General features: G+C 44.1%; 1 protein-coding gene and 1 long non-coding RNA gene across 3 annotated transcripts in view; both read left to right on the forward strand.

The window, feature by feature from the left end:
* The window catches only part of SKAP1 (src kinase associated phosphoprotein 1), a 292,018-nt gene extending 277,122 nt beyond the window's left edge, over window positions 1-14,896 (forward strand). The window contains exons 12-13 of one of the 2 annotated variants that reach the window (XM_043904307.1): window positions 12,406-12,514; window positions 14,783-14,896. In XM_043904307.1, coding sequence (XP_043760242.1) covers window positions 12,406-12,507 — 102 coding nt within the window. In that variant the 3' untranslated portion in view covers window positions 12,508-12,514; window positions 14,783-14,896. Of the gene's footprint in view, window positions 1-12,405; window positions 12,515-14,526 lie in introns of both variants that reach the window. The other variant, XM_043904306.1, reaches the window with a different exon arrangement.
* A 319-nt stretch (window positions 14,897-15,215) lies between these two features.
* LOC122694919 lies at window positions 15,216-18,644 on the forward strand. Its single transcript, XR_006341278.1, has 4 exons — window positions 15,216-15,469; window positions 16,218-16,324; window positions 16,408-16,548; window positions 18,521-18,644. It is a non-coding gene; the product is annotated as an uncharacterized LOC122694919 (long non-coding RNA).
* The last annotated feature ends 4,371 nt before the right edge of the window (window positions 18,645-23,015 follow it).

The raw sequence follows: 23,015 nt of genomic DNA on the forward strand, positions 1-23,015 counted from the left end.
TTGGTGAGATGCTCTATTTAAAAGGAGTCACGAAAGCTTTGTTTCTGTGTAATTATTTTCTCAAAAGGAATTCAGCCTCCCCAAACCTCTGTCTGCCAGTGTTTCTTGGTAGTGTATGGATCCAGCTCTCCAACCAAAGTAGCAAAATATTGAAGCAAATTATAACCTCTTGCAAATACACAGGGCAGTAACTTCTATGCATTATACGATTAGTTATGGGGGGCTTGAGGTAACCGGTTAGAACACAGAAAAGCTGGAATTAGCAGATGTTGCCAGACGTGTGGTATTTAAGGCTAATAAAGATTATATTGATTCTAAAACTAGAAATAATAGACAATAATTTCAGAAACCTTACTGTTTAAAAACTTTAATCTTGGCATATGACATAATCAAGATATAATTAAATCCTCAGATTTGAACAAAACTCCTTTTACTCTTCTATATAAATTTTGAGTGAAAAAAAAATTTTTTTGAGTGAAAATCTGTGCCTGTTAGACAAATATTCTGAACCTTTCTCATTATGCGCTAGTGAAGTGACATTTAAACTGACCAGTTGATTATATCAAACTGTAATACCCTCTCCAGTTTCATTAAGGAAATATTAATACCGCTAGAATGAAAAATATTTTTTCTTTTAGATGCAGAAATGAGCATCATCTTTTCAGCAAAGAGCTTTGACGATCTTCTTCTTCCCACTAATATTCTGTATTTGGCAAGGGTTCCAGATACTAAAAACTTCCAAGGAGGATTATGAACTTTTAAGATTTTTTTAACAAAATAAAATGCATTTCTAACTCTTAAACAAAGGTGAAAAATCTCCTGGCAGTGCAAGATTGCAGCCCATCGGAGTAATTGTTAAAAGACAGAACCCGGCTAGAAAGATAAGCGAAATACCAGCAATTAATATTCAGTATTTCACATTCTAGTCAAGAGGATGTATTTTCCTTTGTGATGTGGCTCATAGCTAAGAGTGTTGGGAGCCAGACTCAGCTCTGTCTTCTTTTTTGTGCATGAGGATTAAGGAAAAAAAAAAAAAAACAGCAACAACAATCCTGCTCCATCTGTAAATGAACAAACATCTTGATTTTATAGCTATTTGCTTTGTAAAACTGAGGAATGAAACAAAAATTACTGGATGCCTAAGTAACACTTTAATTCCAAATTCATTTACGCTGTAGCTATGTAGTTGTCACAAACCATAATGCAGTATTTAATTAAAATAACAGAAGTGCATCTAGATATGTCCTGGGGTAGCTATCACCAAATTATAGTCTATGCTATCTGTATTTTATTTATGAAATGGCAGAGTCTAAGGTGCAACTAGGCTAATACAAAAGCATAAATATTTTAAACCTGCATTTTTATAAAGGCTTCTTTTCTTTCCTGCTACATCTTTAAATTTTTGCTCCTTCTATCTTTCAGGGGTGTTTTTTAGTGGGATTGTTTTGATGTCGATAAAGATCTTTCTTTGTAACTCTTGCTTTTCAACTATTGACCTCCTGCTTCTTCTGGCTGTGAAATCCCCCATCTGTTGTCATGGAAAGGCTTGTGAGGTTTCACAGGAGCTACAGTGAGCTCGGGACATCTTGGCAGAACTTGGACGTGGAGGGTAGGAGAAAAGCAAACCATCTTCAGTTCAGTGTGCTGGTTCCCAGACAGTCTTCCTTGCGCCTTTTTCCACCTATAAATACCCCTTATAGTTTACACGCTTGCTTGCTCTACTTCATGAATGTTCACATGCAGACATACTGCTCCTTTTCATAAACGCATAGCATCTATCTTACACGCACCCACCATCTATCTCTTCGTTCACATTGGCTGTCCCATCCACCTCCTTGTCTGCAGAATTATGTTCAGCAAGGTCCCGATTTATAGGAAATAAATAATGAAAATGGAACCGACTGGGAAAGATAATCGAAACATTCAAATTGTTATTTTTCACTGTACTTTCTACAAACAGAGCATCTGTAAACACCTAGCAAAGGTGTTCACTGATTCCTAAAAAGCAATCAGTGCCTATTGGAACATTCTGATCCAGTGGGTCTCTACACTGTATTTTTTCCTATTTTGTCTTGTTTTTGGATGATCTAAGATCTCACCTTTTTTAAATGGCAAATGATGCTGTGTTATTATTTTCATTCTTTCAGCTTCTGATTTATCCTGTTTATAATGACAAGTTTTTGTCATCATTTATCCTCTATAAAATAATCCTAAGAATTATGAAATGAAAACAGTAACTGCAGTCACCTTTTTAAAGAAAATAGCCCCTGCAATTACTGTATAAAGATATTTGATAATGGTAGCATCAGATCACAGCCTGATCCTGCAGCAAGGGTCTTTTAGAGAAGGGTTTCTTATACACACTTGTAATTATTTTAGCCCCTTTCACAGGTCACATAGAAAGTTAATTTCAATAGCTGCTAATTTCCGTCCAACAAGAGTGCGGTACTTTAAACCACCCAAAATAATTGGATTCAAAACAAATTTAGGAAATTGAGTGTGTTAGCAAGCAAATAAAAATATCCTTTTGGTAAGGAGGAGGGTGAAAGTAGTAAAAATGGTCTTTTTTTTCTCCCTTCTTTCCCCTTCACAACTTTGCCATTAAAGTTGCACCTACAGCTAGAAGTTTGTCCGTGAAAAATGGTCATTTTGTTTCTCTGCTCAAAGAATGTTATTAAAATGCTAATTTAAAAGAAAAAGGAGTTAAATATCTAGCGATGGTGCATTCTAATTGCAACCATAATGAGCTCTCTAAATGTGCGTGCCCCTGACACACACAGAGCATAAACAGCAGTAAACAGATCATTAGTACCCGCGTTCATTTATTCTGGCGACCTTACCATGACCCCACCGAGGGTAGGGTGAAAAGCAGGTGGATCTGGCTGTGACACCCCCTAGAGGGATCCAGGAAATGAAGCTATAAGCGGTTGTCATGGAAACGCCTATGTGTGCAGATGATGTAACACACCGACAGGCTGTAGGCTTCGCAACTGGGACGTTGCCGTTCCCTCGCCGGAACAATCTTGTGGATTAAATTATTCATTTCTTTAATTCACATAGCAAAAGGAATCCTAATTTTCTTGGTGATGTGCAACTCTTCCATTTGTCTAAGGTCTGGAACGTAGTGACTTGTCATCCTCTCTTTCTCCAAAACCTACCCCAGCTTCTTACATTCTAGACCCAAATCAGGAAATCTGACAAAATTAAGTGGAGAGGAGGCAGCGGAAGTCTGATGCTCAACGTCTGTACTTACAGAGAGAAAATCTAAGATTTTAAGCTAAAATTAATAATATAGACAGTGTCCCTTTCTGATGAGGGCATGGTGACCAGGGACTAAATGTATACCTGTCCTGAACAAGATGGCTTTATTTGGAGCAGGGCAGGGTCAAAGCAATACTTGATGCAGTGAGAAAAGCAGAGAAGCACCAGCCCCAAATGAACACGTCGTCCGTCCTAGCAAGGTGCAGTGATAAGAGAAAAACGTAGAAGAGAAAACGAGCATCTGCTCAGCCCTTCACATGTCCAATTGAGAGAATCGAGATTAATAAAAATAATTCTTTGGAGAATGATTCCACTCTATCCTACCCTGTTTTGCGCCAAACAACCTCAATAACCTTACGGCAACAGTAGAATAACTTTTCTTCTTTTTTTAAAGGAAGCAAAAAAGACGATCTCTGGAAATTATTTTAAAATAAAAAATATCCTGGCCTGCGCCTCCCCCCACCCCACCCCCATTGCACTTTAGATGAACCTGTGATATTGTAGCAATGGCCCTTGAAGTGCAGTGGGGAGGTGATTTAGGAGAATATTAAAGGCAATGTGGAGATTCAAGGCGCCTCTCTCAGGGAGATCTGGAGAAATACGCAGCACAGATGGGCTGAGCAGATTAAACATTTCCGTCACATTGTTTCCAAATTGTGTTGTGGTGCCTGAGGCTGGTACTGCGGTCAGAGCAAAACAGAGCGGTGCGGGGCTGCGAGCTGCACAGTTTATGGAATACATATTAATACGCCGGTCTCACATGGTATCACAATTCTATCAGCTCGGCAATGGTGCTGTCTCTATTGTTTCTGAATTCTGCACTTGGCACCTTGCTTCCTCCTGTCTGCAAAGTGTTTACCTTCCCTTTATCCTTCCTGTCTCTTTTAGGCAAAGTTCAAGTTGTGTGTTTCTTTCTCACTTCTCTCTTCCACACAGCCCTGTACCCCCTGCCCCCTTCACTTGCGGTTTTCCTGTCATGCACACTCTGTTTGTACACACTCCCATGACCACGACTGTCCACTGTGTCCGCTTTGTGCACAAGTCCTGCATCCTTGCCTGGCTCTGACTTTGCAGTATCCACTCACACCCAGTTCAGGACATCAGTTCAGACTTGAAGCTGAATAGTCCCCTGGACTCAGGGCTCTCAGACCCTCCGTCCAGCTGGCACATTCCACTTCTCAGAACTCTCAGCTTTTAGCCACAGTGAGCTTTGTGGAGTTGCCATGTGCTCCCTTCCCAGCTGCCGTCGCTGGCCATCCACCTTTCCATGTCCCCTTTCTTATACTCAAAGCCCCCATCCCCAGCCCAGGATCCAGGCTCACCAATGTCCAGGTTAGCAGGTTCCCTGAAATATGGCAATAAATAAAACTAGTTCAATTGAGGCAAATTTAATGATTCATTTTTATTATGATTTATAGACCAAAACTTTGAATAATAGAAAAAAGAGAAAACAATTGCCAAGAACTTAAAACACAGTGTGAAACAAACAGCCTGGAGAGGCCGCCAGGCTACCCAAGGTTTCAGCCAAGCGTTGGGCTCAGATCCTTTCACAGGTTCCAACAGCACTAATCCACTGTCGACCCAACTGACCACTTCCTTTCTCCTTCAGCAAAAGCTCTTCATAAAACCATTTGTCCTGAAATACGGGCACCTGTTTGCCTGTGGTGAACAATTGTTTTTCTCAGCAATTGGAAGGGTGCTGAGTTAGAGGCCTCAATTTATTTAACAATTTTTGATAGCCTCAGAAAGCATTAAATTTCCAAAGCTGAATTTCAGTAGAGAGATTGCAGTCCAACCCGGAGTAAAAATACGATATTTTTGGCTGACCTTGGAATATTACTATCTACTCTGCTTAGGAATTCAAATTTCCCATCTTTACTAATGATAATGTATGATGCACAAGCACTAATAAGAGAAATAAGCAATCATAAACCAATAATTCTGTGATTGATTGGTCTTTCTTAGACATATATCAAGCATTTATTGATCTTTCATGTTAGGGGTTGATTGATTGTTCTCTTGAAGAGGAATTCTCTTGTTTACAAGCACTGATATAGTGAACTTGGATGGTTAAAAGAACAAAAGTATGAGACATTTTCTGGGAATCTTGTTCCACAGAGGTTTATTGAAGCTCAATTCAATGTAAAAAGAGAATGTTTCCATTAGGAACATTCTCAGGGGAACAGAGGGTGTCAAGCAGCTTGCTCCAAAAGCCATCATGTGGATTTGAATGGAAGCTATGAGAAGACACCACAACTTTTAAGTCACTTAAAGAGATGGGGCCTTAGAAAGGATAAGCAAGCTTGGTCAGCCTTTGAAGCAGGAATAGACTTGGCAACTGGAAGGCTGGAGCCTTGGAAACCCAGCATGGCAAGATTCTTGATTTTCTTTCCTTCTGTGTTTTAAAAGAGGAAGGTAGCAGGAAGATGACCACACTGGGCCCAAGTGCCGAGCCAGGCCGAAAAGATGCTGATTGATAAAACAGTAGAGGGTGTATAACCCTTTGAGAATGTGATGAAAGGTCTGGGACCTCACCCAAGGGACAAGACACATGTACACATGCACACAAATTTTACACCAGTTTCAAGGAATTCAAAGATCCCTTCACGTCCATCCAGACATGCCAGGGGTTCACAGACTCCAGTATAAGAATCTGTGCCCTGGAGGATGGTGATTTCCTTTTGCTGGAACAGCCTAGGATTCACTGAGCCTAGAAATTGAATTCTCATCCCAAGACAGGATGGTCATTCCAGGTCATATCTGTGCTACTCCAGGGAAGCCATGGAAGAGCGTATACAAATAGGAACCAGCAGGGAGGAGAGAAATTAAAATGTAGCAATCATGGAGTAGGGGTATTTAATCTCTTTTAAGGCTTATGATAGGCGCCTGCTGGTTTTCCCCCTGACATCCCCTGACACCTACTGACAGGGTATTTGCAGCACCACACAGGGACTCAGGGCCCTGCGACAGGAGGAGCACTGAGGAGGCCGTGTTCGTCTTGAAACCATAAACAGCAATAGGAAACCACTGGAGGCAGAGTCAAGCTGTGCAGTGTGCCCGTGGTTGGTGGCCATACTGCTTTTTGTTTATAGAATTTGCTGTTCTTTTCATGGCAGGTTTGGTAGGGCTTTTTTTTCCTTGTTGATGGAGATTAGCAGCATAAATCCTTTTATTGTGGTGTGCAAGCCTCCATAAACACTTTTGATTGTTGCTGATGGTGAAGGCTGTGCCTATTTCAGGTTCCCCCAATAATTTGCTCATCCAGGCCAAGAGCCTCTCCAACCAGATTAACAGAGTCCAAATAACTGACTTTGTTTTTAAGACTCCTTCATTTGAGAGGCTCAAGGAGATGGGGCAGGGTTGATGTTGAGGCAAACAGATGTTTAATCATGCCTAGAAATATTTATGATGAGAACAAACCACATTGAGTGGCTCCTTAAAAGATTTTGTGGCAAGAAGCAAGCACTGATGTAAAAGGTTTGTTTTTTAAATAGCTTTTCATATTCTTATCCAAAGCATCTTCAATTAACCATTTTGTATAATTAATGTCTTAGCTCTACCACACACAGTGTATAGAGAGTTACGGAGCGGGGAGCCTATATAATTCTGATTCCCTAACATTGTCACTGGTAGGTATGCATCCCACCCCCTCCCCCACCCTTGATTGAAGGTAGAGATATTTCTGCATTGAAGATTTCAGGTCTCCCGGGACCAACTCAGGCATTTTTCCAGTCAATCCTTCCAAACATCTGGGCAAAAAGAAGTCAAACTTTATTGAAAATGTTGATCCCAAGAATTCAGTTATCTCTGCCATCCCAAAACTAAAATCCAAGAATCAGCAACTTAATAAAAATGCAGTAAATTAGCACCTCTAGACAAGAGCAGAGTTCATTCAGAGCTGGGGTCTGCCTGACTGAGCCAGTACTCTCTCCATTTTAATAGTTTAATAAAAATTAGCATAATTAACGAACATCTGTATGATCCGGAGCGGTGCAATTTGGCACTCGGAAACGAGGGCTTAAACATGATTGCTGTGAGTTTAATGTTGTTTTAATTCTTTTTGGCACTGTGCAGTGAAATAAACGTTTGGTGGTGATAGTTCTCGGCCGGATCTCATTTGCATTTTTCTCCCTTTGATTATGAGCAATTGTGGACTCCCCAGCAATTCATCAAAGTAGAAATTATTTTAAAATACCTCGTGGTGTTCAGACTGGGCTGGAGCAATGCATGGGAGTCGGGGGCGGTGATAGGGGAAGAGAAGGCTAGAAATTTTCCATTCATGCTTTAAACATCTCAGCCCTGCAGCCTTTTTTGGGTATCCAGCCAAGGGATGAAATCTGGAAAAGACAGTCAGATCCCAAGACCTGTAGGTGCTTTGATTAAACTCCTAGGCTCCCACAGCAAGATGCATGTGGTCTCCGAGACTGTGCCATCTTCCTTACACTTCTGCCTGCTTTTTTGTTTTGAAGGGCAGAGAGTTGATTCCACTCACCCCAGTTCTCACCGCTGTGGTGAGACTACTACATCTGTGGTCGGCAGGGTCAGTGCTCCCCTGGAGCAAGGGCGCGCTGACGGGGAGCCCAGCCTTTGCAGGCGTCCTGCTGGGCCTCATCTGCCTCCTGTTTGAGCCCTGTTCGAGTTGGCAGGCAGCACCTTCCCAGGCTCAGGCTCTACTCCGGGCATTACAGCTAAAGGAGGATGCTACCAAGCGTGAGTCAGACCCAGAAGTCTTTAATGGTCCCTGGGGAGAGAATGCCCGCCCTGAGCCCCTGGGTGATGAAGGTGGCAGCACCCGGCAGGTAGAAGACCACACCTCACACCTGTGTAAGCAAGCTGACTGGTCAAATGACTGTCAGACAACATGGTGCCACTATCTCCAGTGAGATAGCAGAAAAGCTAAAGCTAGAATTTCTAGGACAGCGCATGCGTTCGCCTCCACACAGCAGGACCCTGGTCAACATGGCCATTGCAGCAACATGCTAATGTGAGGCAACACTGTAAGAAAACTTAAGGCAGAAACTGCTGTAACTTCAGTGCTGGGAAATAGCAACATAACTTGTATCAAGAGGAGCTTAAAAATGTCCTAACACAGGAGTCCCCTGGTAGTCCAGTGGTTAGTACTCCAACTTTCACTGCTGTGTCCTGGGTTCAATCCCTGGTTGGTGACTAAGATCCTACAAGCCTTATGGTGTGGCCAAAAAATAATCATCATAAAAATAGAACGTCCTGACAGGCATAGGCTGAGGAATTCTGGGTAATTTCCCACACAGCAATGCGGGCTGTAGGGGGAAGCTGGCCTGCCTCCTGGGGGAGGGGCAATGAGAAGCACTGGGGACAGTGATGGAGGGAGGCAGACACATTCATTTATTTAGGACTGATTTTTACATGCTAATTCTCTGTTCCTTTTAGGATCAGCTCAGTAGTCTCACTTCTTAAAACATCTTCATGGTATTTAGGGAGCCATTTGGGAAACTGTCTCTAAAGGCAGTTGCTCTCTTCCTGCCACAGTCACCAGGGAGTATCTTGGAGTTGGTTGTAACTAAATCTGCTCAACTGAGAGTGTAAATTCCCACTGCTCCACCACCCCCCACCCCGCCTTCATTTCTTCATAATCTCATTTTTTGGGGGCGGGGGGGGGGGGCTGGGAGGCAGGTAGGATCTTAGTTCTCCAATCAGGGATCAAACCTGTGCCCTCTGCTTTGGGAGCAAGGAAATCTTAACCACCAGGGAAGTCCCTTCATAACCTCATTTAACCGGTTTTTGGAGGCCCCATTCTGTGCCAGGCACCATGCTGAGTATGGGAATACAAGAGCAAACAAACCATCAAGGTCTGTGCTCCCGCAGAACTTTCCACCTGGTGACTGGCACTGAGACAAAGGCCAGCAGATCCAGGGCAGCATGCTGAATCCTTTTCCAGAGAAGCAGAGCACAGTGCTGGGCCCCCACTCAGTCAGAGTGGTAGCAAGGGGTTTCTGGAGAGGCCAGAGAGAGTTAGGAGTTGGAATCTGAAGGCTGCTTAGGAGTGAGCCCCCTGGAAGGGAGGGGGGAAGTGGAGGCTAAACAGGCAAAGGAAAGACTCCACCGTGAGAGCCTGAGGCCCAAGGGAGAAGCAGAGACAAATTCTGTTTTACTAAGAGTTCACTAGATTTAGGGGATAAATGACAATGAGTGGGACTAGTTCATGCAAGGTCTTGTCCATCTTTTTAAGAAGTTGACAATAGGCAGTAGGAACCCAAAGGTTTTAGGCAAAGCAGTGATATTATCAATGTGCCTTTTAGAAAGATTCTGGTTACAGAATGAAGAGTAGATTGGAGAATAAGAATGAAGATACAAAAAAAAAAAAAGAATGGAGATACAGAAACCAATTTGGACATTGCTTCTGTAGTCTTCAGGAGAGGGGACAGAGACATGACTCTAAGCCGTTGCCAATGGGAATAGAGAGAAGTGGATGGAGTCCAGTAATATTTTGGAAAGAGAATTGACAGAACTTGAGGACTGATTGGTAGAGGGTGAAATTGGAAATGACTCTTGGGTTTCTGGCTTGAGTAATTGAGTGCATAGCAGTACCACTCACTGAGACAGAGAACACAGGTGGTAAAGATACTTTGGAAATGGAAACAGAGAAAGAGGCAACATGATGGTTAAATTTAGGACAGAGTGAGTTTGAGAAGCTTGAGGAATATGCACTTGGGTTTTGGGATCCAACCCTTAGATCTGGGCTGGAGCTATTGTTGTGTCATTTACACAGGAGGTGTGTAAGACTGCTCAAGGAAAGCACATCAAATTGGAAGAAGGCCAGGACAAAACCCTGGAAAATCACATGAAAAGGAGGGATAAAGGAAGATGAGAATGAAAAGAAGCATAAAGGAAGATGAGAATGAAAAGAAGCAATCAGAGAGAGAGGAGGGAAACCAGGAGAGTACAATTATAGAAATTAAGAGAAGAAAATACCTCAAGAAACATCCATAGTGCCAGGACTGCTAGAGATCAAGTTAAGGATTGAAAAATACCCACAGAATTTGAGCAATAAGGAGGCTATAGGAAGTGTTAAGTGGAGCGATGAAGGCAGAAGCATTTACATTACAGTGGCTCAAAGGGTGAATAGAAAGCAAGAAGTTGGGGCAGTAAATGAAATAAATTCTTCCAATAAATTTGACTGTGAATTGGCAGTTTACATTGATAGGCTACTCTAACTAGGAAGTAGACATGTGGTGGTGTTTTAGTCGCTAAGTTGTATCCAACTCTTTTACAACCCGGTGGACTACAGCCCACCAAGCTCCTCTGTCCATGGCATTTCCCAGGCAAGAATATTCGAGTAGATTGCCATTTCCTTCTCCAAGGCATCTTCCCGACCCAAACTCACATCTCTTGCATTGGCAGGCGGATACTTTACCACTGAGCCACCAGGGAAGTCAGACTGTGGTAGGAACTATTTAATAATTGTTTTCAAAGACAAAAGAAATCTGATTACACTTCAGTGCTGATGGAAGGGGCCATTTACATTAGAGGCAGACATCAGACTTCTCAGAACCTGGTCTCTAAGAAACAAAGCAGAGAGTTACAAGTGCATAACCAGGGGTGGGACGCTTCCTCCACTTTAATTGAAAAGAAGAGTGATTGTCAATACAGGTAAGTTCCTGTTTTGGTGGCTGAAGTTTCACGGATCTGATAGCTTCTCTTTTCTCTTTGAAGGTAGAAAAGAGGTCAGCTGCTGAGAGGGGAGAAGCAGAGTTGGAAGAGGGGAGATCCACTAAAAGAAAAAGATAATCAGTTGACCCAGAATTTTATTGTGTCAAAAACTCGTTTTTCTTTCTTTTTACCCTAGATCTCAGCAGTCAGCTGTGCAAAAGATAGATCCAGTTGAAGTGGAATACCTGTACTTCCCATGTATTCCTAAATATCTTACTTCAAAAGAAGGAAAGCATGTCCTAGTGCTTACCGGAGTAGTTCTGGAATGCCCCTCATCCGCTGTGCTTTTGAGAAGCTCTTCTGTACTCCAGGGGCTCTGTTCTCAACCCTGCACTGCCCTTCTTTTAAACCTTCTCAATCCCCTTCTTGTTTGCCCTCTTCCCTGCTATCATGTCCTGCCTGTTATTATTGATGTGGTTGACAACCTCCCACCTATTCCAGGGGAGGCATCTAATGTTTAGAGCATCTACTATATATCAGACACTGAATTACTTTCACTTCAGCGGCATCACTTATGTCTCCCACCACAGAGGGGAGGGGTGATGTTATCCCAACTCTTACAGAAGAGGAAGTTAAAGTCAGGAGACCCTCCGGTCACATGGCTACTAAATGACCAAGTAGGGACGAGATCCCAGTCTGTCTGACTCCAAAGCCCATTACTCTATGCTGTGAACTCCCAGGGAGCAGGCAGTGTTCTGACTCTCATCCATCTCATGGGAACTCAAACAGCACTTTGCACATGGAAGAAGCTTGGGAAATATTATTGATTTGAACTATGACCCGATTCCCTGCATACTTCAGTGCTCTGGCATTTTTGGGTGTGCCTGGCTTTCCCCAAAGAAGCCGTTCCACTCTGCTTGGTAAAAGACATGCTCTTTAGGTTCAGCCATGGCACCAAATGTGCTAAATGTACAATGTAGATAGAAAGATGGCGAAAGGAAAGTAGAGTTTGCTTCTTCTAGATACCTTTTTAAATAATTTTTATTGATTTACTTTAGTTTTGGCTGTGCTGGGTCTTTGCTGCTGTGAAGGTTTTTCTCTAGTTGCGGGGAGCAGGGGCTACTCTGAGTTGCATGTGCAGTGAGACAGGCTCTAGGGTACATGGGCTTCAGTAATTGTGGCATGTGGACTCAGTAGTTGGGGCTCCCAGGCTCCAGAGCACAGGCCCAAAAACTGTGGCACTCGGGCTTACCTGCTCCGAAGCATGTGGGATCTTCCCAGATCAGGGATCAAACCTGTGTCTCCTGCTTTGGCAGGCAGATTCTTTACCACTGAGCCACCAGGCAAGCCCTAGATAACTTTTAGTAATCCCATCAAGAGTGTTAATGAGTTGTACTGATAGTGTCAACAAAGAAACTACTCAACAGACTCTCCATGTGATCATTAACAGATTACATAAGATTAACAGAAGCATAACTACATTCCAACCGAAACCGTCCTCTTTTCATTTTTCAGGAATATAGTATGTATGGCTGGTGGGTCGGAGAACTGAACAGCCTAATTGGGATTGTTCCAAAGGAGTATCTCACCACTGCCTTTGAAGTGGAAGAAAGATGAAGCCCAGGTATCAGAACCATGCCAATAGATTTGTTGGCCATGCCTTCATTTCTCTGTGAAGGATGAGAGTTGCTGATGAAGTAACTTTTCTTCATTTCCAAAAGTGATGACGGTAATTTACCATTGAAAGAAGCTAAGTCTGTAATTGTTTTTCCTAAACTGGGGGACTATGTCAGTCAGGATTAGAGTCAATTACGTGTGACAGAAAACTCAAAATAACAGTGATTTAATTAACACAGAAATTTATTTTTCTCTTCCATAAGAATCTGGAGGTAAGTAATCCAAGGTGTTCAGGTCCCAGGTACCTTCTCTTTTTGCCACACTGCATGTGGTCAACATTGCCATGGTTACCTCATGGCCCAAGATGGATGCTCCAGTTCACAACTATCATGTCAGTATCCTACTCAACAGGAAAGATAGAAAGAAAGAAGACATGCACATCTCTCCTAAGGACACTTCACAGATGTTGCACACACCACTTCTGCTTATATCCCATTGGTCAGAACTCAGATATACAGACATACCAAGCTACAAAGAAAGTTTCTTCTAGGTAGAACCTGTATCCAGCTTAAAAGTGGAGTGGTAGGGAGGCATTAATAAATTTAAAGGAGAGAATAAATATTGGAGAGCAATTAGGAATGTTTGCCACAAGGATGGATCTGGGTTTCTTTATCCACAGCTCTCAAATCCAGGGCAACATTTCCCCCAAATGCCCATGTATTGCAATATGATTGACAAAGATTAGGAATCCAGTATAAGGATTCCTGTGGAACATAATCAAATTAACTTTTAGGTAATAAAGAATACGGGCTTCCCTGATGGCTCTGCAGTAGAGAATCCACCTGCCAATGCAGGAGACACAGGTTCAATCCCTCAGTCGGAAGGATCCCGTGGAGAAGGAAATCGCAACCCACTCCAGTACTCTTGCCTGGGAAATCGCGTGGACAGAGGAGCTATAGAACATGGGGTTGCAAAGAGGCAGACATGACTTAGCAACTAAACAAAAAGACTGTGGGTTGCATTTTATGAGCAAGAACCACATTATACCACATTAAGCAGCAGAGTGTCTGTCTGCTTTGGGTGGGATAACAACATGATTAGAATTAGGATGGTGGTGGAGGACACCAAGGCTAGCATGATGTCACTAGCTCCATCTTCTAATCTGAAACAGGAGCTGCCTCTATTGATGGGGGTGAGGGATGACACATGTGACAGTGACACAGACGGGCCTTGGGATCTCTCAGACCAGGGCCCACTCTAGTGGGCCTAACTGTCCTAACTGTTCGTTTAGGACATTACATAAGGAGAGGTCTTACTCTCTAATGCCCTTGTACAATCATGAGGCACCAGCTCAGGGCTCTCACTCGAAGTCTGACTTGATGACTTTCCCAGTGAGGACTCCATTTCTAGGCCCTGAATGCAGAAGAGTTGGAATTTCTCTTCAAATCTAAATAAATTCTCCCTACTTCACTCTGTCATTTATTTAATGACAGACTTGTTTCTCCTCATTCTCTTTGACCCAACAATTCCACCTCTAGGGGTTTATCCTACAGGTACACTTGCACACAGGCAAAATAATATACACACAAGGTTACCTGTAATAGCAAACCACTGGAAATGACTTAAAGGTTCAGTAGAGACCTCCCGAAGGAACTGTAGTAATTCACAGAATTGAATACTATGCAACAGTAAGGGAAAAAAAAGAAAGCACTCCACACCTATGGAATACATTCTGAGATATGTAGGTAAGTAAAAAAAAAAAAAAAAAGTAGTAGTAAAGTGTAGGTCTAATTTGCTCCATCTGTGTAAAAAAGGGAGTCTCATTGCTTCTATATGTATGAGATTATATGAGATATCACTGGAAGGAGAAAGATGATGATAACACTGTTTGCCTCCAACAACAGAGAAACTACATGACTGTGAGACAGGGTAGGAGGGAGACACTTTTTACTCTACACCCTTTTATATCTTCTACATTTCGAATCATAAAAGCAGATTTATGTGTGTTTCCCCCTTTAGGACACACATCCTTCTCTCTACCCTGCCTTTATGAAGAAACGAAGAGCCCACTCCCTACCCCTGCCAGCCCACCACCACCACCAACTCTTCTCTTTAGAGAAAAGACCCAAGTCCCTGACACCCCTGCACAGTACATGTAACCCACCGTAAGACAAGTGAGCAGAGGCCTCTTCAGCCGACCTGTTACTAAACCTACCACCGCACAGCTGACCGCATGCTAAACATGTCCACACACCCACCTCTGCCTTTTCCGCAGGCTTGTCTCAGAGAAGGTGAGAGAGAAGGAATCCTTTGGAGGAAGAAATTGCTGGTTGCTTTGGCTGGTTTCAAAAGCACAAATAAACTTCTGATTTGGTTCTTTGCCCTGTGATGGAGTTGTGTTTCTTTTTGTAAACTGGTATCAAAATGCTGGCTCTGGGCATTCTTATCGTCTCCAAACAACATGGGAAGGGACAGCCCGAGAGAAAACGAAAGCCCACCTACTTGGTTATTTTTATCTTTTGTGCTCACTCTGTCTGAAATGAGACAGGGCCAGAAGCAAGTCCTTGGAGTCAGCACATTGGAGAGTTCCTTTTGGGGCCTCAGTTACCAGCCCCGCTGTGTCCTGCAGGCTGAGGAAGTGCTGTGGGGAAGGCTTGTGTCTACACAGCGCTGTTTCCTTTCCCTGTTTCCTGGGCCTAGCACTCGGGCTGTCTGTGCCTTGAAGAGGCAGCAAAACACAATGGTTAAGAACATAACTTTGAGGGTTTCCCTGGTGGTCTAGTGGATGGGCATCCACTCTGCAGTGCTGGGGACACCGGTTCGATCCCTGGTCCCAGAAGATTCCACTTGCCTCAGAGCAACTCAGCCTATATGCCACAACTACTGTGCCTGCGCTCTAGAGCTTTCGGGCTGCAACTGCTAAAGCCAGGGCACAGCAAAGAAGGCCCAGGACAACCAATAAGTAAATAATAATTTTTAAAATTTTTGTTTAGAAGAAAAGAACATAACTTTGATGGAATGCCCTAGCAGTCCAGTGGACAGGACTTGGCACTTTCACTGCCGGCCCAGGTTCAATCCCTGGCTTCCCGATCTTGGGAACTAGGATCCCTCAAGCCATGTGGGGTGGCCAAAAAAAAAAAAAAGAAACTCTGGGATCAGTCAGCCTGGAAACAAATTCCTCACCTTAGAAGGGGTATACTCCATCTCACCGGGTCATTAAGAGATTAAAGGAGTTAATAAGTGTAACATACCTGGAACACCATCTGGCACATAGTAACTGCTCAATAAAGTTTAGTTATTATTAATGCCTGACCCTCTACACAAGAAATATTGAGAGATGGGCAACTGAGCAGCTAAGGAAATTTCACCTTCAAAGCTGCTCCTATTCAGAGCTGTCCTGGATTGGCAGTGTCCTTCCTCACCCCCATCTCATAGCCCTGCAATAAGGTACCACTTCATGTCACCAAAGAGAGAAACGGGGAACAAACAGGGATGTTGTTAGTGGATTCCAGGTTTCTGAAAAGGTCCTATGCCAGCTATTCATTTCCAGATTTTTCTGACCCAGGAGTAAAACAAAAGGAAGCTTTGTGTATGTGTGATGGATAAAGATATAAGAAAAGAGGACAATTTAGGTCTGGGAGAGGAAAAAATAGAGACAGAGATAAAAGGCACTAGAGAACTGTCCATGACATCCCCTCAACTTTACACAGGGTGCCAAAGGAGAAGCAACCGCTAGGTGGCAGCAGATGCGCAGATGAATCAAAGGGAACCAATTGCCTTCCGTTTTAGGAACATTTGCACCAATCCCAACCTACAGGTAAAGACAATGGGCATTGTTCTAAAGTGGTTAACAGAAGGAGCAAACAGAAACCCCTCTGTGCCCAATTGCTTCCTCTGTAGAGAATCCTCAGAGTCCCAAGTCTGCAAGGCTGGGTGGCTAAACGAAGAGAATACCATTGTACCAGCACTGTTCCATGATGAAAGACAGAAAAGGAGAAACCAGAAGAGGAACAGGAGGTACCCGGGGCAGCGTCAGAAGAGGTATGAAAGAGGAGCAGGGTCAGTGCTTCACTCTGCATAGCTGGACTCTCAGTGGCATGACCTTTAAAACAAAGGCCCCCCCCCCAAAAAAAAACAAAGCCCCCTTGCTGCAATAGTCCTTTCTGTACCTGCAGACCTGAGGAAATCATCTGCCAAACTACAAGGGTCTTTTGGCACCTCCATCTACTGCCCCACACTCACATCCTAGCTGTAAAAGAGGAAAAAGAAAGTAGACTGGTCCTAAAAGATAGAAACAAATGGACTAATTGGGAATCTGGTCCATAGCCAGCTGGCTGTTTCTGACCTTGTTACATGCTAGAAAAGCAGCAAGTTCAAGACCATCTTCAAACAAAGGGCATTCTCTGTCATGGAGAAAGCAGTGGATTCCTACAGTCTGCCTGAAGCTAAACCTCATTTAGCAGATCTGCTCAATTCCACAGCCACCATTTAGCCAACAGTCTCAGAAAGCAACTGGTTAATCAGATTACTGCTTCTCTGTTTGACTCCACTAACCAAATCCCCACCTTACTGCCTGTGACTAACTGGATAACTGGGGCATTAGAACACTTAACTAACCACATTATATGTAGGATGGCTTCTGAACGGCCACTAACTGCCCTAGCACGTGAAACTCAAGAGGGGAGAGGTACAAGGTGGGACACCTTTTTCCTTCCTTGATTTTATGTTAAGAAGAGAAAATAAGAAAGCTAAAATCCTGTATTTAAGAAGCAAACATACAGATATCCTTTACAGATAAATATCTGTATATCCAGATAAATATCTATATAAATATCTTTATAGATAAATAATAATTAACACAGAATTTACCAACATCCACCGGATAATCTGACCTGAGATTGGTACAGTTCAGCCTGCATCATCCAACTTGATATCTGAGAATACTAAATGATCTGAAAGCAATCTTTCAGCTACATTTCATTAAAAATACATTTTTCCAGTGTGTTTCCTCTGTCATCCATATAGCAAAACAGCATAGACATTGTTTTACAATTACCTCAATATTAAATTTTCCGACACGATGGTCTGTCTCTTAGAAATCTGTATTTAATTCAAAACCAACTATATCTTTTCCCTCTGGTGAATAAAAATGGAAAAGACAGGAGAACTCCTATTGAGTCTCATTCCCTAAACCCAGACATTTTGATTCCATTTAAAGTGGGACCAAATCAATGTCATCCCTCCTGTTAGGAACAGATACCTTGATAGCTCAGCTGGTAAAGAATCCGCCTGCAATGCAGGAGACCCTGGTTTGATTCCTGGGTGGGGAAGATCCCCTGGAGAAGGGATAGGTTACCCACTCCAGTATTCTTTGGCTTCCCTGATGGCTCAGCTGGTGAAGAATCGCCTGCAATGCGGGCGACCTGGGTTCGATCCCTGAGTTGGGAAGATCCCATAGAGAAGGGAACAGCTACCCACTTCAGTATTCTGGCCTGAAGAATTCCATGGACTGTGAGCCACTTTGACTTGATGTAAGGAATAAACACATATGTAAGGAGTAGCCTAGATTTCAAGTGTTATCCTTAACTTTTTTTAAAGCACTTTCACTTGCTCAGTTGCACCACCTTAAATGTAATTAGTTATTCTTTTCAAATGGCAAAACTGAAAATGTGAAAGACGAACAAAAATCACACAAAATCTGCTGTTAAAGAGGAAATGACATAAGGGACTTTTGAAAATCGCGGTCTGCTGCACTGCTTATTCAATCACTCCAGTTCTGTTGCTGTGGCAAGACACCCCGGTGACACATTCCCAAAATCCACATTCCACACCAGTCACATTATAATAATGTGCTGGTGTCACAAAGCCTCTGTGTTGGGGGAGGGAGTGGGACAGTCCTGCTTTTATAAAGCAGTCTGAGAATGAGGGAGTTGAAGAAAAGGAAGACAAGAAAGAAAGAAAATAAACTAATGTATGTTCATATGTTCTTTCTTTTTCTCCTTCTCATCTTGAGAACAAAACTCCTGGATACCAGGGACAGAGGCGCTTTAATCTCTGGCCGAAAGGAAGCTCTCCCTGCGGTCTCCCCACAAGAAGCGACTCGGGGAGGATAAATCTTGAGTGGCACTGACTTGCTAATTCCCAGAGCACCAGCAGACTCTGTAGAGCTGACTTTAGAAAAAGCAGCCGTCTACATAGAGGATTATCCCTGTTACACAGCCCAGTGACTCAAACTAATTTTCTCATTTGTGGATTACCCTAGTCCCTTGCTTCCCCTCTCTTCTGCCCAGCTATTTCATTTCCCATTAGAATTTACGGAGATTGGGTAGGAAGTTTGAAACTTAAAACTAAAGAGATTTTTCTTCTTCAAGGGATTTGAATTAATTCTCCCTGTTTTCCTATCAAAAACTAACTGCTCAGAAAACATGGTTTTGTTTTTGGATTTTTTTTTTTTAAGTTAATATGAACTGACTACCCTCTTGCGACTCTTGGGATTCAATTAATGATATGTTTTAAGATGCAGCCCTGGGAGGGGGGATCGGGATGGGGAATACGTGTAAATCTATGGCTGATTCATATCAATGTATGACAAAACCCACTGAAATGTTGTGAAGTAATTAGCCTCCAACTAATAAAAAAATAAAATTAAAAAAAAAAAAAAGATGCAGCCCATTTTGTACCAAAATCCTTTCTAAATATAACACCCCTACCCCTAAAAAACTACAGTATTTGAGGAAACTAAAGTACAATTAATAGACTATATAATTTATTTTTTAAATAGTGACATTTTTTTGAAAATGAAAGGAGGCATTACTAATAAGGATGCCAGAATCGTAGGTATAAACAGGGATGAGTGGTCACCCTAAAAATATGCCAAAATAGGTTATCTAGTCACCAGGGGAGTGGGCAGCAGATAGAGAGATGAACTGGTTCTCCTGGTACAGTGTTTGGCAACATCCCTTCTCCCCTGCAGGCCTGGCCCCTAGGCAAACGCTGCCAACTAGGCACTCATTTCCTGATGCCCAGGCTGTTCTGAGAGGCCTGGTGTCTCTGGCATCAAGCTGCTCATGGCAGTGGCCAGCCGTCGGCAGCTGTGTGTGTTCACTCCCTCAGGGGGCCCATCACCGCCTGCCACCCCACCAGCTGGCAGAGTGCCACTGAGGGAAGCATTTTGTGGCACCAGGCAATAGTATGCCACTTCCTTGCCTCCCATGATGAGAGTGAGTTCCAAGAGGTTTCTAGTGCAGGTCCTCAAAGAAGGCATCTGGTTCCACTGCATATCCTTTTAGCCTGATGGTGAGCAGCTGGGCACCTTTTATCCCCCACATGCGATCATGGAACAGAAAACAGGCTACAAACACCTCCCTTTGAACCACAGTCAGGCACGGGCATTGCTCTGCCCTGAATCAGCAAGATGGCACATGCACACCACCTACATTTCCTGGATGCCTCCCATGGTGGGCACCCTGCTCAGCCTATCATTAATATGTTCCACCTCCAAGAAAGCACCTGGCATCAGGAGATTTGGGATCATTTCTTCAACATCTCCAAAGCAGTGCAGTGGAGGTGTGGGAAGGGGAGGGGACTGAGAGCTTATTGCTTCATTCAATACAGGGCTTCTCAACGTGGCACTCCTGACATTGGGACCAGATAATTTTATGTTTGGGGGGCTGTCAAATGTTCAGCAGCATCTGGCCTCTACCCACTAGACGCCAGTACTGATCCCCCCAGCAGCTCCCCCCACTTCTGATAGAAGTGTCTCGAGACATTGTCAGATGTGCCCTGGGAACAAAACGACCCCTGGTGGAGAACCACTGTCTCAGGCCATATGGATTTGCTTAGGTCCAAGAGAAACTGCCTTGTCTTCTAGAAGTCTGCACTTTAGCCACTACATTAGTGACAGGGAGAGGCTTAGGAAGTTGGAAAGACAGAGTATAACTGTCATGAACTCTTCAGGGTTTAAGAACCAGCAAGCCAGCCCCCATGTTCAACAGGAACATGGAGATCTGCTCACCTGCACTGCCGCGGAGCCGCACCAAAAGAGTAATGTTTTCAAATGAATAAATTGGTGCTTTCTGATTCAGAAAGCTGCACCACAGTGAGTCCTGTAGTAACTATCCTTTTTCCTGTTTCTGTAGCAGAAACCTAGAAGGGGTGCCCTGAAAGTCTCAAACGGGGCTGAATGTTAACCCTGTGTACTATTTCAGAGCAAGAATCCCGGGTTCCCAGGACCAGCACAGAAATCGCTGCGGTGCAAGGGCCCATGCTGGATCCCTGCGCTTGGTCTGGGGCTGGTGTGGTGCCGACTGCTCGTCCTGGGCAGAGCTGGGGGTCAGGGCAGTCATCTCAAGGCTGTGATTTTCCTGGTCCTTCGTGTTAGTTTGGGGAAAGTCCTCTCTTACAGAATGACTCCCAGGAGCTCTGTCAAGAATAAAAAACAAAACGAAAAAACACAACCAAAACCCATCACGTTCTCAGGAGGCCAAAAGAAGATGAAGGGTCCAGGACCTTTGTCTCTGACTGCAGAGGGCAGACCGAAGGGCCAGCCAGAGCCCTGTCCACACCGCCTCCCATGGGCCCCGAATCTGAGGCACCTGGAAGGGTTATTAGCAGGATTGGAACTCATCCCTCTGCTGGGACTAGATCATAATTACAGTAATTTTCTAACAGAGCTCGGCAGTAGGACTGTTTAATCAGCATCTGACTCCCTTGTGTTCCCAGCCCTCATCACTCAAGGAGAGGAGTGGGATGGCTCTTAAAGAGACAATGCCTGCCTTTGAGCGTTGCTAACAGATGTGCCCTAATTGGTAGAATGTATCTAAGTCTCGTAGCTTTTAGCAGGCAGGTTACATTGCCTCCAACGAACCGCCACAAGCTCTCACTATCCTTGGCCTTCTGCTAGAGGGATTCAGGTCAGGCTGCTGGTGGGCCTGGCTTCCCACGCCAACCAGGCCACCAGGGGAAGGGACACACACAGGGCTAGAGCACCTAAAAGGCTAAAACACTTGAAACACACACACACAAAGGCTCTAACTAGCCGGCCCCTTCAAAAGGCTGTTTGAAAGAAAAAGTCGAGCAGGCTGAAAACAGGAAGGAAGGACTTGACAGCCGCAGGTAAGAAATGTTAATCCACAGATCACAGAAGCATCTCGTGTTCCTGCCCTTCAAGGGGAGAAGCCCTTGAAGACTTTCGGGTGGTCCTTTCATTCTCACAGTCGCTTCACCATCTCTCTACTTAAGATTCACACCTCCCGGGACTTCCCTGCTGGTCTAGTGGCTGAGACTCCTTGTTTGCAATGCAGGGGGCCCAGGTCCAATTCCTGGTGAGGGAACTAGATCCCACAATCTGCAACTAAGACCTGGAGCAGCCAAATAGTAAATAAATGAATAAACACAATTAAAGAAAAAAAGATTCACACCTCCCTCACTGCTGTGTCAGTACCCTTGTTTTCCTCCTCTTCTGGTGAAAGTAGACCAGGTCTCCCCGGAACAGAAAGGAAGTAAACTGACTCTGTTCACTGGGTCAGGTGCAAGGTCTCCTAAAAACGTGGCACGTTTTTATCCTTTCGAACATAAATGGTCCAAGTTTATTTATCTTGAGGTTTGAGGTTCCAGCCTTCCAGCTCCAAATCCAGCCATGACTGAGGTGGAAGTGGTTGTCCTCAATAGGTTACTTCTGCTGCCCTGCTGGTAAGCCCAATGCACACCTGGTCACTGTAGCAGTTGACAACGGTTCCTTAAGAGAGAAGAGCTGGGGCAGGATGAAGATGAAAGCATGTGGTGGGGGCAGGGGATTTCCACAGCAGATTGGAAAAACCCTCAGGAAAGAAGGTACGGCTGTAAACAGAGCAGGAAGAGGGACACTCATCCACAGCTCAAAGAAAGGTTACCTTGAGCCAGATGACAGTCCCCCTACAGAGCCGGGTCCCTGCTGGCAGAAGGCCGCCTGGGGGGGTGGCTGAGGGCCAGTGTCCAGGCATCCCGAGCTTGCACTGCAGTGGCCTTCAGCTTGGTTTCAGCTGTACCTCAGTTGGCTACTCACACGTAAATCTGCAGAAGCCACTCCAGCCCCCAGTGGGATGTCCCTGTGGTCCCTGTGAGGCAGGCCAGGAGCTGGGCTGTTTCCATTCCTCCCTCCAACCTCACATCCTCCCAGCCCACTGCCCTCCCCACTCCTGACCAGGGATTGAACCCTTAATGTAAACAAATTCACAAACATGGAGCTAAACTTACTGTCCAGTCAGACCACTAAAGTCACAATCGCCTCCTAAGCAAAGCTATGGGAGCGGGTACGAGGCACCTGGGACTCGGCGGTGTAGCTCTAAGGCCTTAGTGGTGAGCAAACCTCGGACTGTGGAGGATTTCTGAGAACAACTCTGAAAAGTTATGCGGGGAAATGTATTTTTTTTCCTTGAATAGTGGGGGACTTAGTTATCCCTTTTTTTGGCCATACCACATCTTAGTTGCCGCACACAGGATCTTCCATCTTCATTGCTGCATGTGAGATC

This window comes from Cervus elaphus, chromosome 5 (assembly GCF_910594005.1).
Source record: "Cervus elaphus chromosome 5, mCerEla1.1, whole genome shotgun sequence".
Lineage (NCBI taxonomy): Eukaryota > Metazoa > Chordata > Mammalia > Artiodactyla > Cervidae > Cervus > Cervus elaphus.